The following is a 17,339-nucleotide window of genomic DNA, read 5'->3' as shown; positions in this document are numbered from 1 at the left end:
GGGTTTCACCGTGTTAGCCAGGATGGTCTAGATCTCCTGACCTTGTGATCTGCCCGCCTCAGCCTCCCAAAGTGCTGGGATTACAGGCATGAGCCACCCCGCCGGCCCAGAAATCAATTTTATTTCTAAGTACCAGCAATCAGCACAGGGAAAGTGAAATTTAACAGTATCACTTATAACCACCCCCAAACATGAAAAAGAAAGAAATGTAAGAAAGCACGTAGTGAACTGTGTTCTGAAAACTGAAAAATGCTGATTAAAGAAATCAAAAAGGTTTAAATTAGTGGAGAGACATACTGTATTCATAAATTGGGAGAATCAACATCTTTACTATTTATTTAAACAGTTTATTTAAACTGTGGTACATCCATATCATGGAATAGTACTCAGCAATAAAAAGAAACAAACTACTGATGCACACAACTACCTGAATGGATCTCCAGGGTGCTATGCTAGTTTTAAAAAGCCAAGCTCCAAAGCTCAACACTGTAAGATAGTATTTATATAAAATCTGAAAATAACAAAATTATAAAGACGTAAAACAGATTTAGTGGTTGCCAGAGGCTAGGAATGGAGAGAAAGTGAGAATGGTTATGAATGTAGAGGTACCACACAAGGGAAAATGCTGTGGTAGTACAATAGTTGTATACCTTAAATATGATGATCGTTACTACACAAGTTATAAAATGGCACAGAAGTGCACATGCATGCACACACACACCATCACTAATGCCAATTTCCTGGTTTTGGTACTGTACTATAATTATGTAAAATGTAACTACTGTGGAAAACTGGTTGAAAGATAAAAAAGATCTCTCTACATTTTTTGCAACTTCTTATCACTCTTTTGTAATCACACTATGGGCAAACTGCTTCTTCTAATGGATACTATAGACAAAGTTTTCAAAAATGCGTTACATAGTTCTGGTATCTGGTATTGAAAAATACAGATTTAGATACCTGTAAACTTATAACCAATAAACCACTCAATTGCTATAATAACTATATTTAATTTGTTTGTATCCTTAAGAAACAATTCTGTTTTTTCGGTTATTGGTTTAACCTGTATCCATGAAAGAAAGTAACACAACTAATGTTTAAAAAAAATAGAAGAAATGAACAAAAGAATTCTTGTCATAAATTCTGCATGCCACACAATGTCTCAGCAACATAGATGGCTCCTGTCAACATTCAGATCATCAAAACACAGGCTGTATTCCATGGCCAATGTCTAATATTGAGTAAACACTGAATAATTTAAAAATAACTGTATGACCAGATCATAAATATTACTTATTTAAACACCAATGTATATATGATTTTCTCTAAAAATACTTTTAGCAGCATTTAAAAATATAAGTAATAGTGAATACAAATAAAAGACCTTAAAGAAGTAATTCCCTCTGGAACACACACACACACACACACACACACACACACACACACACACGCACTCACATGCAACGTCTCTCCAGAGAAATAATGAGCTCATTTAAATTTAAAATCAGGACATTTGGCTGGGCACGGTGGGTGGCTCATGCCTGTGGCTGCAGCACTTTGGGAGGCCGAGGTGGGCAGATCACCTGAGGTCAGGAGTTCAAGACCAGCCTGGCCAATATGGTGGAACCTGGTCTTTACTAAAAATACAGAAATTAGCCAGGTGTGGTGGGATGCACCTGTGGTACCAGCTACTTGGGAGGCTGTGGTGGGAGAATCTCTTGATCAGGGAGGCGGATGTTGCAGTGAGCCAAGATCACACCACTGACTCCAGCCTGGGCAACAGAGTAAGATTCCATCTCAAAAAAAAAAAAAAAAAGAAAAGAAAAAGAAAAAAAATTGACATTTTTGCCACATAAAAATTAATCAGTAATGTTGCCCACTTCCAAATCAGGAAAGATTACGGTCTGAGAAAATGGATTTGGGGGAGATTATTCATAAGATAAATCGTTTGCCTGCATTGTCTTTTGGTTAGCATTCCATCCCATCTCTCAGTCAAGAAAAAATAGAGCGGAGTTCTTTGCTAATAAATTTCCATGGTTGCTAGAAACTAGGTAAAATCTGTCTCCTTTGGAAATCATAAACATTTGATGTGATTTTTATGATGTAACTGTGATAGTTTTCTGCTTTTACTTTTTCTATTTTATAAATATTTATGATGGGAAAATACTTGACTCGGTAAATCTGAGGCCCAAAAACCTAATTCTTTTTTTTTGAGACAGAGTTTCACTCTTGTTGCCCAGGCTGGAGTGCAATGGTGCAATCTCAGCTCAACGCAACCTCCACCACCTGGGTTCAAGTGATTCTCCTGCCTCAGCCTCCTGAGTAGCTGGGATTGTAGGCATGCACCACCATGCCTGGCTAATTTTTGTATTTTTAGTAGAGACAGGATTTCTCCATGTTGGTCAGGCTGGTCTCAAACTCCCAACATCCGGCGATCCACCCACCTTGGCCTCCCAAAGTGCTGGGACCAAAAACCTAATTCCAAGCACAAAAAGGATGGTTGACAATGCTGACCATATTCCAATTGCTGAACTTATATAAATTACATATGCATATCTTTTATACATACCATAACACGGATTAATCTTTCAGTACTATAATTCCAACAGATCACTTTTAATGTATATAAAATCATCTTTTCTTGCCTCTTTGCTATATATAACAGAGTTAGTTCTTAAAAATATGAGAGAAAATTGGCATTAGATCAAATTGTGCCCATTCAGAATTTTAACTAGTAGGCACCTTTTCACACTGATACCAATACAACGGTCTGTGTATTCATACACTCAATTTTCAGAGTAATCCAGGTCAGGTCATTACATGACAGGCCAGGTAGATCCTTTGGGTCTACCCTGTTCTCCCTGCTTAGAGATTCAAGGGGTAAGTAATAAGGCATTTGAAGGTATGAGTCCAGAAATGTTTTTTTCCTAATATTTTGGCTTCTCTGGTTAACTTGAGGTGTTCAAACAAATGGCTTACAAAAGGTACATATCATAAGATTCTACAATTTACTTAATGTGCAAAATATTCATATTTTTAAATACTGATGTTAAATGCTTTTACAACAGTATTGGAAATACATAAAAATAAATTCAGTTCAAGATAATGCTAATTTTTAAGAATATGCTTGTACATGGATCCATACACTATGTTTAAAAATGGTTTCGTAAGTCTTTATGTTTAAAATGAATCTTGATTTCTCGCATAACCAACATCCGCCAGCAGTATTCACAGTAACATCAACTATTTTCATTTGAGTGATTAGGCACCTTCCATATTGTTATTCTTCTTTTTGTGCTACTCATTTCATCATTGTAGCTTGGTATTTTGCCCCTCAGATGAGGGAAAAAAAATTGCCCCACTTTCCTCTGGAGGTATCATTTTCTGCTCTTACAGCTCATTCTTATCTCTTTTCCCTCTTTTTTCTCCACCTAAATCTGAACTCCATCTTTTTTATTTTCCTTCATTTCTTCTGAAAATTGCTTTTACTGACTTGCCCTTTACTTATTGTTCTAGGTGGCTTTCCATATCCATGTAAGTAGATATCATTAGGTCTAGGGCTGCTTTGTCCAAAATGATGTCAATTAGCTACATGTGACTATTTACATTTAAATTAATTACAACTAAAGAAAATGAAAAATTTTCTTCCTTAATTGTATTAGCCACATTTTCAAGTGCTCAACAGTCACATGTAGCTACAGGTACTACAACGGACAGCACAGAAAGTTGTATAGGACTGTGCCGCTCTAGAGTAGGGCATTCTCAATTCTGGAATATGACTTATGGCTGCCCTCTTTTTATAATGCAAGGCTCAGGGGAGTTTATAACACTATATTATTGCTGTCCCAAGTAGAAGATAGATCCCTTACTCCAGTAAGAAGTGTTTCACACTGTGGTCCTCAGTGCTGAAAACACTGTTCTTAAAAACTTATACTTGAAAACATCCTGTATTATGCCTACAGCATGGCTTAGGCAGTTCCCAATAGTAGTAGAAACCTTTGTCTTGCCCTAAATGAAGAGGACCCACAGGTGACTACTAATGTTCTCTTGCTGGGTTTAGTCTCACAAAAAACAACCAATCCAAACTCAAACAGTTTTTCTCTTTATCAGTACAGCTCTAACACCAAAAGCACCTGTAGCATGAAAGCCAAATTTTACTACAGGCAGAAAAAAACTCCTAAAATTCTGAGGATCGATACATATAAAATCAATACACAAAAGGTGAGGTTGAATATATGCAGAAAATAGCATGATAAAATGGTTTTTAGGCCAGGAAGAAGAAAGAATTTGTAAGATAAGAAACACTAACAGGAATGGTCATTATATAAATAGTTGGGAGTGGCTTCCCAGTACCATCTGAAATGACGGTGTGGGGCACAGGGGGTAGCCCTCCTGCCCTTCTATTTCCTCTTTTGTGGAGGGAAATATCAGGGGCTTTTTAAAATATATATATATATAACCTAATGACATCAAATACTTGAATCATACAACTAACATCATGGCCACCAAGCCACTTTCTGATCATACTTTGTTGGTGGTAGTATAAGCCTGTATAAACCTTTCAGAAAAAAAAAAAAAAACTGTAGTAATTTATTTCAAGAACCTTACAAAGACCATCCAGTAAAGGAATTAACTCCTTAACTTGATTAAAGGTAATGCATTCTTCATTTTGGTTTAGCAAAAAATCAAACCAAATAATAATAGCAGCCATCATTACCACTACCTATGTAGGTTAAAATGCCACATATACAACAAATTCCATCTAAATAGATATGACAGATGGCACATACACATATACACACATCACCAAAAAAGGCTGGAAGACCATATATGAAATGTTAACAATGACTGTCATTGGCTTGTATGAGTTAAGTATGTTAAATTTTTCTTAAGTTGTTTTGCTTCTCTATTTTCTATATTTCCTATAGAATAAATATATTGTTATCTCTCAATAAAAATAGACAGGAAAGGAAAAATCCACTTTAGAGTACTTCTCTTTTAAACATATATTTTTTGGCCTCATGTTATTCATAAAGTATCCTTAGTATTCTATTTTTTCATTCTTTTAGTGAGAGGTATTGAATTTTATTATTTCTATTGAGAAAATGACTTATGTAATTTAATATGTCAAAAGATTTCTTCATACTCACATTAGATTGAACCTAACTTGGTTGTAGAGGAGTTTTCTTTTACACTGTTACTGAAACTATGCCTTTTCAACCAAAAATCCTTTTTTCTCAGTAACTTAAAATACAAGTATGTATGTGGTCAGGCATGGTGGCTCATGTCTGTAATCCCAGCATTTGGGGAGGCTGAGGCAAAATGATCACTTGAGCCCAGGAGTGTGAGACCCCTGTCTCTACAAAAAATAAAAAAATTAGCCAGGCATGGTGGTACACACCTGTGGTCCCAGCTACTTGGAAGGCTGAGGCAGGAGGATCACTTGAGCCCAGGAGGTCAAGGCTACAGTGGACCATAACCGCACCATTGCACTCTAGCCTGGGTGATAGAGCAAGATCCTGTCTCAAAATAAATTAAATAATTTTTAAAATACAAGTATGTTTTTATGGATTATCACAGTGTACTGCTAAGTCTTCTACGATGCAGTGCAAACCTGAGCACCTGTTTTTTTCCTCTCAGGGAAGTAAGTCCTTATTATGATCTCTCACTAAGATTAAGCCTCTGTCCTCCCTTCCCAGAGCTATGATTCTTTTCTCTTCTCTATTCCTTCTAGCCCACTCACCTCCTGCAACCATTCAAAAGAAAAGCAACTAAAATAAGACTGCTGTATACAAGTTGTATAAACACTTGCTCAAGTCACTTCTGCATCTTAGCTTCTTTACATGCAGAAAAAGAGTGTGCTTACTATCATTTAAGCATACCAGAGGTTTCTACAAGCATCTTGAGGGATGGAACTGTATCTTCTTTATATTTACACATCCAAATTAATACAGTGCCTGGCCTGAAGTAGGCACATAAATATCTGCTGAATGAGTAAATGCATATCTTTTCTTCCTTTCCCCTGTTCTACTATTATATTTCTTCTTATTATTTCCTGTTGATTCTCTACTTCAGAGATCTTATTTGCAGCCATTAAGTGATACCAAAATCCCCTTGGAAAAATCTCAATACATTCAAATTTTTGCTCTGCTGCTGTTGGCAGCAAACCACTCTCCTTCAAAGGCTCTTCAATGTGCTTTTGGAGAAAAGAACCTAGAACTAGCAGTCAAGAGTCTTAAGTTGTAGTACTAGCTCAGCCACTTTTTAATTATGGAAACTTTGCTACACCAGTTTATCTCCCTAGCTTTTGCTACCTTAGCTACAAAACAAAGGTATTTGGCCAGATGATTCCTATAGTAACAGATAACAGGGAAAGCTGAAGTCTGAGTTTGTTAGGTGTGCTAGGCTGAAAAATGGATCTTCACTTGACCTAAGATCATAGTAAAACTAACTCAAGAATACATTCCAGAACGAGTTACTTTTGTCTGATGAGGAGGAAGACTAACATCCAGTTTCCAGAACAGTGAGGTTGAAGGAGCCAGAGGTGGTATAAAGATTTCCATGAGGATGGCAAAATGGAACTTATCACGCTTAACAGAATCACCAATCTTCTTAGTAGCACAGTTAGAAGACATAACATCCCTATGGGTTAAATGGAGACACCTGGAAAGCCCAAACTTCCATCTAGAAGCAAGGGGCATGGTCTTCTATTAAACAACTGTCTGCAAACAGATGAGCTTCCACCGCCTTTGACATTAAAAAATATTACATCATCTTTGTCTGTTGGTGTCTTTTGCTTTCCACGATTCAAACACAACCTTCATTTTCTTCACCAAGCTCCTTGATTCTTTCAACTAGATTTCCCACATCCTTTGAACCTTATAGACTTACACAGCACTTTACCTACATCAATGTATTCCCAATTTCTTTAAGAAGTACTTATAAACGGAGGAATCCTTCTTTGTCTGTGTATTTCCTTCCCTAATTCCCCACTTCTAGTTCGAAACCCAAATATCTGGGATGAGAGAGGATCATCAAACTTTTGTTGAATAGATTAACTCCTACAATCGTATCTTATAAGAGCACACAAAAAAAATACTTGTTATATGAAAAGAAACAAAACTCTTTTATAAACTTTAAAGGCTTATGGCTAAGCTTTACAAACTAAATTGCTGATTATATTAGCCATTACATTTCTCTGTTCCTTTGTGTTACTAGAATTCCACTCCTAAATATAAGGCAAAAGAAGAGTCAAGGCTGACTTATTAGGCAATCTCTTAATAAGAAATGTCTATTACCTGGCCCCAAACAATAGGAGAATGACTAACGTCCATATGATAATTCTCTGGCTCACGCATATCCTGAACTGAGTTCTCAAGAACTCAAATTAAATGATAGAGTATTTTTAGCACTAAACATGCTTTGAGATACAACATTTCTGAAAAACAAATAAGCACGGAACACACAGGTACTTTCTATTTAAAGTAAACCATTCCCTAGTTCTGCCTAAAACAAAACTTTTATTGTCTGTATCTTTGTGCATTTATATTTCCTAACACCCTCGACATCTGAGTAATTATAATAAACACATTTAAAAAGTTTTAACAAAAAAGGAATATGCTACATCATATATTTTCTAAGTGTCATATGCTGCTAAAGTAGGATGACTGCATACAGGACTGCTGCTTCCTTTAAGGCATGTGGAACTACTCTCACAAATACATGCAATAAGAGGAGAGTAGACACACAAATAAAATGAACCATAGTGTTCAGAATGAAAAAGCTATTAAATGCACATTCACTTACATAAGACACACAAGAGAAGCTTTAGGAAAGCACATAAACACCTAAGAGACAAGCAAAAATAAATTACCTACAACAAAATTAACAGCCATGACAGATTCAAAATTATTAGAGATTGCTGTAAAAAGAGTGAAATAAAACCTCAAAATAGCAAATGACCGGAGAGGAGGCTAAGAGCACATGTTACTTACAGGAATTCGTCTCCAGGGTGTTTGGGTATATTTATCAGCATAAGTGCATTTTTCCTCTTTACATTTTTGGTGGCAGATATGCTGAGTTGCCTAAACAAAAACACAAATTTTTACATTGGTTTAATTCTGCATATACACACCAAGACACACAAGAGAAGCTTTAGGAAAACACATAAACACCTAAGAGACAAGCAAAAATAAATTACCTAAAAAAAAAGTAACAGCTATGACAGGAGGTAATCAGGGCTCTTTTAGGGGGTATGCAACCAAATCAACAAAAAAGTCACACATGGCAAAATAGTTCTGGCTACTTTTTTTGAAAAAAAAAAAACGTTATCAACAGCAAACATTAAGGTCTATTAAGTGGTCTCTCATCTTATTCAGGGAGTGGGTTTGAGAGTCAGCCTCAATTCTAACCTTATAAGGTTAGAATTTTGAATAATCTAAATTACCCTTGGCAATCTCTTATATTGTCCATAAAACATACAATATATGATTTTATGTAAATCAATATATAGAGTTAAGTATATGGATGTAGAACATATAGGAATATTCAGTATATAAAGAATACAACTGCAGAATTTACAGTATTTCCCTAAACTGTCATGGTACTACAGTCACTAAAGCTCAGTTTCTTAAATGCATTTTTTATGGGACTCTGCTGGACACTGAATACCACCAGTCCACTTGTCAGGATGTCTGTTCTCATGTGCCGTCTGATGAAGCCTCTTTCATGATGTGTTGACTTTACTGGACTGAAATATTTTGAAGAGTGTCAGCCCTTTGACAAGATCCATCTGACCATTTCTGTTCACAAATGATTTCTCCACACGATTCCACTCAAAGCACACTCATTTACATAACACAAAGTAACTTTCTCAAATAATCATCACTTTCAAAAAACATCATTAAAATATTGATAAAGAGAATCCTCCTGGCCAGGCACAGTGGCTCACACCTGTAATTCCAGCACTTTGGGAGGCGGAGGCAGGTGGATCACGAGGTCAGGAGATCGAGACTATCCTGGCTAACGTGGTGAAACCCCGTCTCCACTAAAAATACAAAAAATTTGCTGAGCATGGTGGCGGGCGCCTGTAGTCCTAGCTACTTGGGAGGCTGAGGCAGGAGAATGGCATGAATCCGGAAGCGGAGCGCGCAGTAAGCCGAGATCACACCACTGCACTCCAGCCTGGGCAACAGAGTGAGACACCATCTCAAAAAAAAAAAAAAAAAAAAAAAAAAGAGAATTCTCCCTTAGTGAAAATCTAGAAAATAACCACATTATTTGTTAAACAACCTCTCTGGAGGTAGACATACTTTCTCATAGGAAACTAAAAAATTCTTGATTATTGCATCAGGTTAAAATGAGACATTTCTACTTTAATAATATTTACCCATATTCAAAATTTTTCTTAACTGCAATCAGATCATTCCAATTTCCTCATACAAAATAAAATCTAAAAACAAAAATGTCTATCATAGAGACATATTTTCCATTCCTATGAGACAGTCACTGAAACAAAATTCAATATAGGCCGGGTACAGTAGCTCACACCTGTACTCCCAGTACTTTGGGAGGCTGTGGCTGGCGGACTGCTTGGGCCCAGGAGTTCCAGACCAGCCAGGGCAACATGGTAAAACCCTGTATCTACAAAAAACACACAACAAAAACAGTCAGGCATGGTAGCATGTGCCTGTAGTCCCAACTACCTAGGAGGTTGAGGGAAGGATCACCTGAGCTCAGGAGGTCGAGGCCACAGTGTGCTAAGACTGCATCACCACACTCCATCTTGGGTGACAGAGTGAGATGCTAACTCCAAAATAACCCCCTAAATTCAATATATAATTGAGTCAACTTACAGTCTCTTGGAATTCACTGTAATAGGATCAACTTTTAACATATATGAGGGGTATATGATGAACAGAAAGGTAACTTAAAAACACTATTGAAATGAAAGCACTTTACTTATTCCATCCTATTGCAATTCCAGAAATCCAGGTGCTCCTTGATTTATGATGGGGTCACACCTGGATAAACTCAAATATTGCTAAAAACGCACTTTTGACTTGGGATTATTTTCAACCTATGATGGGTTTATCAGGACATAATTCTGTCATAAGTTGAGGAGCTTACTGAATGAGTATCACTTTTGTACCATCATATAATCAAAAACTCCTAAGTAGTGGACTGTCTATAATTTATTTTCTGTTCTATATGCTAACACATGAAAAATAATATTTGGCAAATATAAGAGTTTTCCAAAATTTGGAAAGTCTAGTTTCTAGTGGCACGTCAACATATATAAAATGACTTAACAAATCATTTTCTCACCATCTGCCTTCTTTATTGCTGAGAGACTGTACAGATGCTCACCTTCTATTTGGTCGCATATTTGGGGAAATGTGTCCTAATCTCTTACCCCAAGGAGCTAGATCTTAATTAGTCTGAACCAATGTGATTAATCCCATTCTTCTATGCTTAGGAAGGGACAAGTAACTCAAATCTAGCCAATCAAATAGGAAAGTCGAGGGTATCCGAGAAAGGGTTTGTTGATTTTAAAAACAGACACTGGAGATAATAGGCCCTTAACCTATCCTTGGGTATTACTGTGTGAGAATGTGACACACAGAGCAACAGACATCTTGTGACCATGAATGGACAGCCAAGAGGATTCCAAAAAAATCCATCTGGAACCTAATCAATCATTAGCCAAATGACCAATAAGAAACCATGGAAATGGATGGGACCGATACAATTTCTTGTTGAGTTTACAGCTGTTTTTATTTTTAAAATTACTTTTAGTTAGGAACTTTTACTTGGAACTTAAAACATCATAAGGTATGCACTGATTTACACTGAATGATTTAGGGCTTATATAAGAGTTGCTATTCATCATGTATCCACGGACCAGGCATTAGGTAGTTTACATATGTAGTTCTATCACAACGTAACTATCATAACCCTATATGGTCAGTACTACTTTTTTTTTTGAGATGGAGTCCTGCTCCACTGCCCAGGCTGGAGTGCAGTGGCATGCGATCTTGGCTCACTGCAACCTCGGCCTCACGGGTTCAAATAATTCTCCTGTTTCAGCCTCCCGAGTAGCTGGGACTACAGGTGTACGCCACCATGCCCAGCTAATTTTTATATTTTTAGTAGAGACAGGGTTTCACCATGTTGGCCAGGCTGGTCTCGAACTCCTGACCTCAGGTGATCTGCCTGCCTTTGCCTCCCAAAGCACTGGGATTATAGGTATGAGCCACTGTGCCCGGCCCAGTACTACTTTTATTATCCTCATTTACAGAAGGGGCCTAGGAGAGATTATAGAACTCCCTTCAGAGAACGTGGCTATTAAGTTTCAAAGTCAGGATCTGAACTCAGGTCTGTCTTGGCATTTCAAATATACGATGCTGCTAGCCCACTTAACGTGAGTTCCACTGTCTACGTGTCTCCATAAAGGAAACTCTACACTAGCAATTTCCCAAGATTATTCTGAAGAGTCAATGAGAAATGTATCTGTACTATTATTTAACTATGATATTGCAGTAAAGATAAACAGGCACTCTTAGAATTTTTAAATAAGGTTTGAATAGTTTAACTTCTATGCCTTTCAGTTAATTCTCAAAGCAGTGCAATCTGATTTTAAATCAGCATATTTTGAATACAACACTTTATAATGTCAATGTATTTTTATGAAGGTTTGCATGCAAACATAGGTTGGAGTTGAATGTATATATTTTTAAAAGATAAAAAAGCATAGAAGGCTATAACTGAAAGGGAACTTGGAAATCACCTAGACAAACCTTCATATTTTGGATAAAGAAAGTACTAGAGAGAGGTGATGGAAACTGTCAGTGCCATTACCTAATTAATATTAGAAACAAGTCCTTTAACTCATAGTCTATGATTCTTCTGATTTTTATTCTTATATTAAGAATAGAAACGTAAAAAAAATTAAAAATTTTTAAAATAGGTGATTTTAATTTGATAATGTGAAAAATGCTGTTACTTATCTTTGTTTTCAAATGGTTTGTATCTGTTAAAACTCTATTGGTTTGAACAAGTGACTTTCTCAAGTTCTATAACTAAACTTGATACTATTAAAATCTTTGAGTAATTTCTAATTTTCTACTATAAGAAGGATACTTGGCCACCTAAAACTAAGGCATTCACTTTACAGAGATCACTGCTTGCAGTGAGAAGCAGTGTATCTTTTCTAATCCTCTAAATTTACGTTGAGAAAACCACACTAACATTAGTCTTTACATGAACTGTAAAGAAAATATCAGAGTTCTCCTGGTACGGGGCCACAGCTCCTCTGCAATTTGTAAACACACTAATGAGATTCTAAGGTGTTTACAGAGGGAATTTCTAGCTGAATATACCACAGCTTCCCAAGCAATCCATGGGAAAACTATGCACACCACCTCGAAAAACAGGTGGCAGGCTCTTTTACGATAAATATGATTTCTAGGTTGAATATATTGTGTACAGAGAATTTCAAGGTACCTACTGATAAAGATTAATGCTTTCACTTTTCTTTCTTTAGGATGCTCTTCAATATTTCTTGAATCTTTCTAAAAATTATTTTCAAGGTGAGATACTGTTCAGGACAACTGGTGCAGTCTCTTCAACAAATCAACACACACACACACACACACACACACACACACACACACGAATGGTTCTAAATTAAAAGAGACTTAAGGGATATAACCAGTTGTGCATAGTCCTAGACTGAATTTTAGTTTAGGGACATCAAAGTACAGGATGTTTTTGGAACAACTGAGAAAATCTTAGTATGGACTAGATATTAGAAGATGTTAAGGAATTACTATTAATTGCTTAGAGATGGTAATATAATTTGAGCTATGAAGAGACCTGTTCTTACTTTTTTAAAGATACAATCTGAGGTTAAAAGAAAGAATATGTTATCAAAACTTCACAGCATAAAAAGATTCATCTTTCATTATTTATCATATGTCCATATAAAGTGACCTTTTTCACAAATCTTCGTCTTAAATTTACTTTTCTAATTTTACTACTGCAATCCTAATATTTTTGATGAGAATAATTTTATTCTGTCTCCCCCAATCTTTTATTTTACTTTTTAGACAGAGTCTCACTCTGTCACCCAGGCTGAAGTGCAGTGGCACGCTCTTGGCTCACTGCAACCTCTGCCTCCTGGGTTCAAGTGACTCTTCTGCCTCAGCCTCCCAAGTAGCTGGGGACTACAGGCGTGAACCACCACACCCAGCTAATTTTTTTTTATTTTTAGTAGAGACAGGGTTTCACCATGTTGGCCAAGCTGGTCTTGAACTTCTGACCTCAAGCAATCCATCCACTTAGGCCTCCCAAAGTGCTGGGATTACAGGAGTGAGCTACCATGTCCAGCCTCCCCTAGTCTTTTACGTTCAGCCTTATTGTGCCATTTTCCTTTAGCTAAATTTATTTTATACAAAGCAAGTTACTGGATTTTGCTTTAGATCCTCAAGGGAAGTCTCTCCAAGGCATAAGACTATTTGCAATTACTATTATATTTGTTATATTTGGTCTAATTTCTTTTACTTTAGTTTTGTGCTGTTTTTAAGTTTTCCTTATTTTTCTACTATGTCTTTTTTTTTTAATTTTAACTTTTGCAAGATACTTTACTCCAACTTACTAATAGTTACTTTAAAGCATGTCATAAACATTATTATAATTTATCTAAGTATATTTTTAAAAATTAAAAATGTAGAATATTCATTTGTAGAAGATAAAAAATTCAGTACTTCTAACTTCCTTCAGCATATTCTTTACCTTCTTCCTCAAACTTATTTAATCTGAATATTTTCCAAAATTAATAGCAACTTAAAAATTTAAAATTAAAAATAATTTTTAATTTCAGAAAAATTAAGGATTTGTAAATGCAAAGAAATCCCAACATTAGAATGATATGTAATTTACACTAGGTAAAATGGGCAGTAAGTTTTCTCCAACTAGTGGCTCAAAAGTTTATACCACTTAGTTTCCATTTCACTGCTCATTCATTTTAATCTTTATCTCCTTATTCTTGAGTTATTTTTCAATGTACCCCTCAAATATCTGAAATGTATTAACTGGGTAGCATATCTGTCAAGACATTAAAGGTCAGAATTTACCTTTGCATATAAATAAAAACTTGCTTGGATATAAAATAAGAGGTTCATAACCTCTTCTCTGAATTGTACAAGACACAATATCCTGTGCTCTGTAATATATTTTTGCAAAAATCGAAGCTTACATAATTTCCTTTGTTGTCTTTTTTCCTCTCCCTGAAAGTTGATTGGGTTCTTGTCTTTGGCTTTGAACACAAACACTAGGCCTTATTATTTGCCTGTTTAATTTTGTATGTGACAGGACTTCAATTTGCAATATTATGCTATTTTTTATTCAGATTCATAAATTTTCTTTCTTTAATCATAATATTTGATTTGTCTGCTCTATTTATTCATGAAATAGATCTCTGTGAGCTGACCCCAGTGGTTCAGAGCTCAGTATATCCTTTATATTTTCAGTGAGATTAATATTTCACCAAATTGCTTTGTTAGACCAAAATGTGCTCTTGACTCACAACAAAGATTTCCTTTTGACTGCTGTGATTTTTAGGCCATTATTTTCTTCTTATCATGGTCTTTTATATACAAACTAAATAATAATTAAATTCAATACACCATATTGTTTTCAAATGAGACTAATATTTGAAATTGCACAATTATTAGATTATAAAGATTCAAACATGACTCTGATGGATCATTCAACATCATCCATAGGAAATAAACATTTTCTTGGAATACCCTTCAATCTGACAGTTATGCAGCTACCTAAATCTGAAGACCCAGGCTAATTCTCCTCACAGAGAGAGAAAATATCCTGTTCTCAACTCACTAGTACTTGTTTCTTTAAATATATCTGAAGAAAAGCTATTTACCCTTCTATCAATAAAATGAATGCAAATTGGTGAATTTTAAATACCCAAAACTGAGGTCACTGAATCAATGAAGAACTTTCCAAACCAAATACTTAATATTTAGATTAAAAGTTAAAACACACACATTAATTACAGTGAATATAATCTAAAAATAATATAAAAGTGCAACTTTGAGAGCCAAAAATAAAGCTAAACTCTAATTCTGGCTCAGAGTTTTATGAAAAACACATTTCACCCAGTTTGAAAAGTCTCTACACATTACACGACAATACTTACAAGCTGAAGTTCTAATAGTTGGATCTTTTCATCTTTTTTCTTTATTTCCTCTTTAAGTTGTTTTATTTCATTTAATAAATCTTCAGTCTGAAATATTAAAACATTTTTAGATGAGGTATTTAAAATACCATAATGAGAAGCATGAAATCAATGATGAAGACACAGTAATGAATGAACCATCTGGTCATTTAGGGGGGAAATCCTCTTTTTAAAAAAAACACAAGATTTCATCCAATAATGAAGTCTGGCTTCCGGTTCTAGGCGCTTCGGGAGCCGCGGCTAAAGGTGCAGACATGGCCAAGTCCAAGAACCACACCACACACAACCAGTCCCGAAAATGGCACAGAAATGGTATCAAGAAACCCCGATCACAAAGATACGAATCTCTCGGGGGGTGGACCCCAAGTTCCTGAGGAACATGAGCTTTGCCAAGAAGCACAACAAGAAGGGCCTAAAGAAGATGCAGGCCAACAATGCCAAGGCCATGAGTGCACGTGCCGAGGCTGTCAAGGCCCTCGTAAAGCCCAAGGAGGTTAAGCCCAAGATCCCAAAGGGTGTCAGCCGCAAGCTTGATCGACTTGCCTACATTGCCCACCCCAAGCTTGGGAAGCGTGCTCGTGCTCGCATTGCCAAGGGGCTCCAGCTGTGCCGGGCAAAGGCCAAGGCCAAGGCCAAGGATCAAACCAAGGCCCAGGCTGCAGCTCCAGCTTCAATTCCAGCTCAGGCTCCCAAAGGTGCCCAGGCCACTACAAAGGCTACAGAGTAGGTATCTCTGTCTGCCAACGTGAGGACAGAAGGACTGGTGCGACCCCCCACCCCCACCTCTGGGCTGCCATGTGCATGGGGCTGGGGTCCTCCTGTGCTTTTTGTACAAATAAACCTGAGGCAGGATTTGTTAGCCTCTATGATCCTGGGAAAAAAAAAAAAAAATGAAGTCTGACATGTTGACAATGAGCAACAGTAGCAGCAACAGTTAGCATTTATTGAGCACTTATTAGATGTTAAAAACTAAGCACTTTCAGGTATTTAAGCATTTGATTCTACCCACACTCCTGAGGTAGGTGCTGTAATCCTTTTTTTACATATAAGAAAACTGGGACATAGGTCACAGAGTTAAAAAAAAAAAATCGCATACAAAAAAGCAACTTTAGCTAGACTTCAAGAGATACATAAAACTAGCCTGTGAAAGAAAACAAAGGGCATGAGAAGCAGAGGCAACAGAATAATTAAAGGCACAGAGGCATTTCATGGCTGGTTTAGAAATCAGCAAAAAAGATAAATGTGCCTGAAGGATAACAAGGAAGATTCTTTGTCCATGAGTTACTTTTTGAGGAGTCCCTCCTGAATCAAAGAGAGAACACCTTGTCAATTGGATCTATAAGAAATGCCTAATACTATTAAATGGAAACCTACTGTCAAGTTAAGCAGGAATTCAGTTACATTTCCAAAGTGTTAATCATTACTCTATAGTTAGTCCATGTTGTTTGTGTATCATTATTCAGTTATCCAAAAGAGAAAGTAATATAAGCAAGGAAATTCAAATATAGATGTGAATAATATCTTTCCAGAGGGAAAAACAAGTAAGCAAATAATTAGACTGTGTTACAACAAGCAAAGAATGTCATCCCCTTTAGATACATTGGGAACAAAACCATATATTCTCTTTAACAAAGAGATCAGAAATAGACATTTTACAAAGGTTTGATCATATCACATAAGCATCCCAAACAATGTGGAAGATTTTTAAAATGCTATTATGTATACTATAATTGAAAAAGACTTTATTACATACAAAAAATAATCTTCACTTGAATTTTAAGTTTAGGAATTATAAAAATTCATAAAGATAAAAAAGATGTATTGCAGATCATGAAAGACACATTTTTAAGAATACATTTAGAAGGACACATTTCTAAGTTATGTAGCAAATACAGCTATTCAAAAGAAATTATTTATATTTAATTATATAACATTTTAAAGCATCTTAACAATTAACATTAGTTAAAAGCTATTGAAAAATCCATGCAAATATGACAGAGGATTTATATCTCAAGTATATTAAGAGCCTGTCCAAACATTTAAGATCATTTTTAGGTCTCAACAGACACACAGCCAGTTC

At 36.0% G+C, this 17,339-nt stretch overlaps 1 protein-coding gene and 1 pseudogene across 12 annotated transcripts in view; one reads left to right on the top strand and one right to left on the bottom strand.

The window, feature by feature from the left end:
* LOC105495992 (coiled-coil serine rich protein 2) overlaps positions 1 to 17,339 on the bottom strand; it is a 184,757-nt gene that overhangs the window by 23,189 nt on the left and 144,229 nt on the right. For all 12 annotated transcript variants that reach the window (XM_011766009.3, XM_024797365.2, XM_011766012.2 and 9 more), the window contains 2 exons: positions 15,221 to 15,307; positions 7,995 to 8,084 (listed from right to left, as the gene is read on the bottom strand). In XM_011766009.3, coding sequence (XP_011764311.1) covers positions 7,995 to 8,084; positions 15,221 to 15,307 — 177 coding nt within the window. The remainder of the gene's footprint in view (positions 1 to 7,994; positions 8,085 to 15,220; positions 15,308 to 17,339) is intronic.
* On the top strand, positions 15,475 to 16,028 carry LOC105495991 (large ribosomal subunit protein eL29-like; annotated as a pseudogene).

The sequence above is a fragment of the Macaca nemestrina genome, chromosome 9 (genome assembly GCF_043159975.1).
Source record: "Macaca nemestrina isolate mMacNem1 chromosome 9, mMacNem.hap1, whole genome shotgun sequence".
Taxonomy (NCBI): domain Eukaryota; kingdom Metazoa; phylum Chordata; class Mammalia; order Primates; family Cercopithecidae; genus Macaca; species Macaca nemestrina.
Note: the sequence above shows the minus strand (reverse complement) of the source record. Positions and strands in the feature narration are given on the sequence as shown.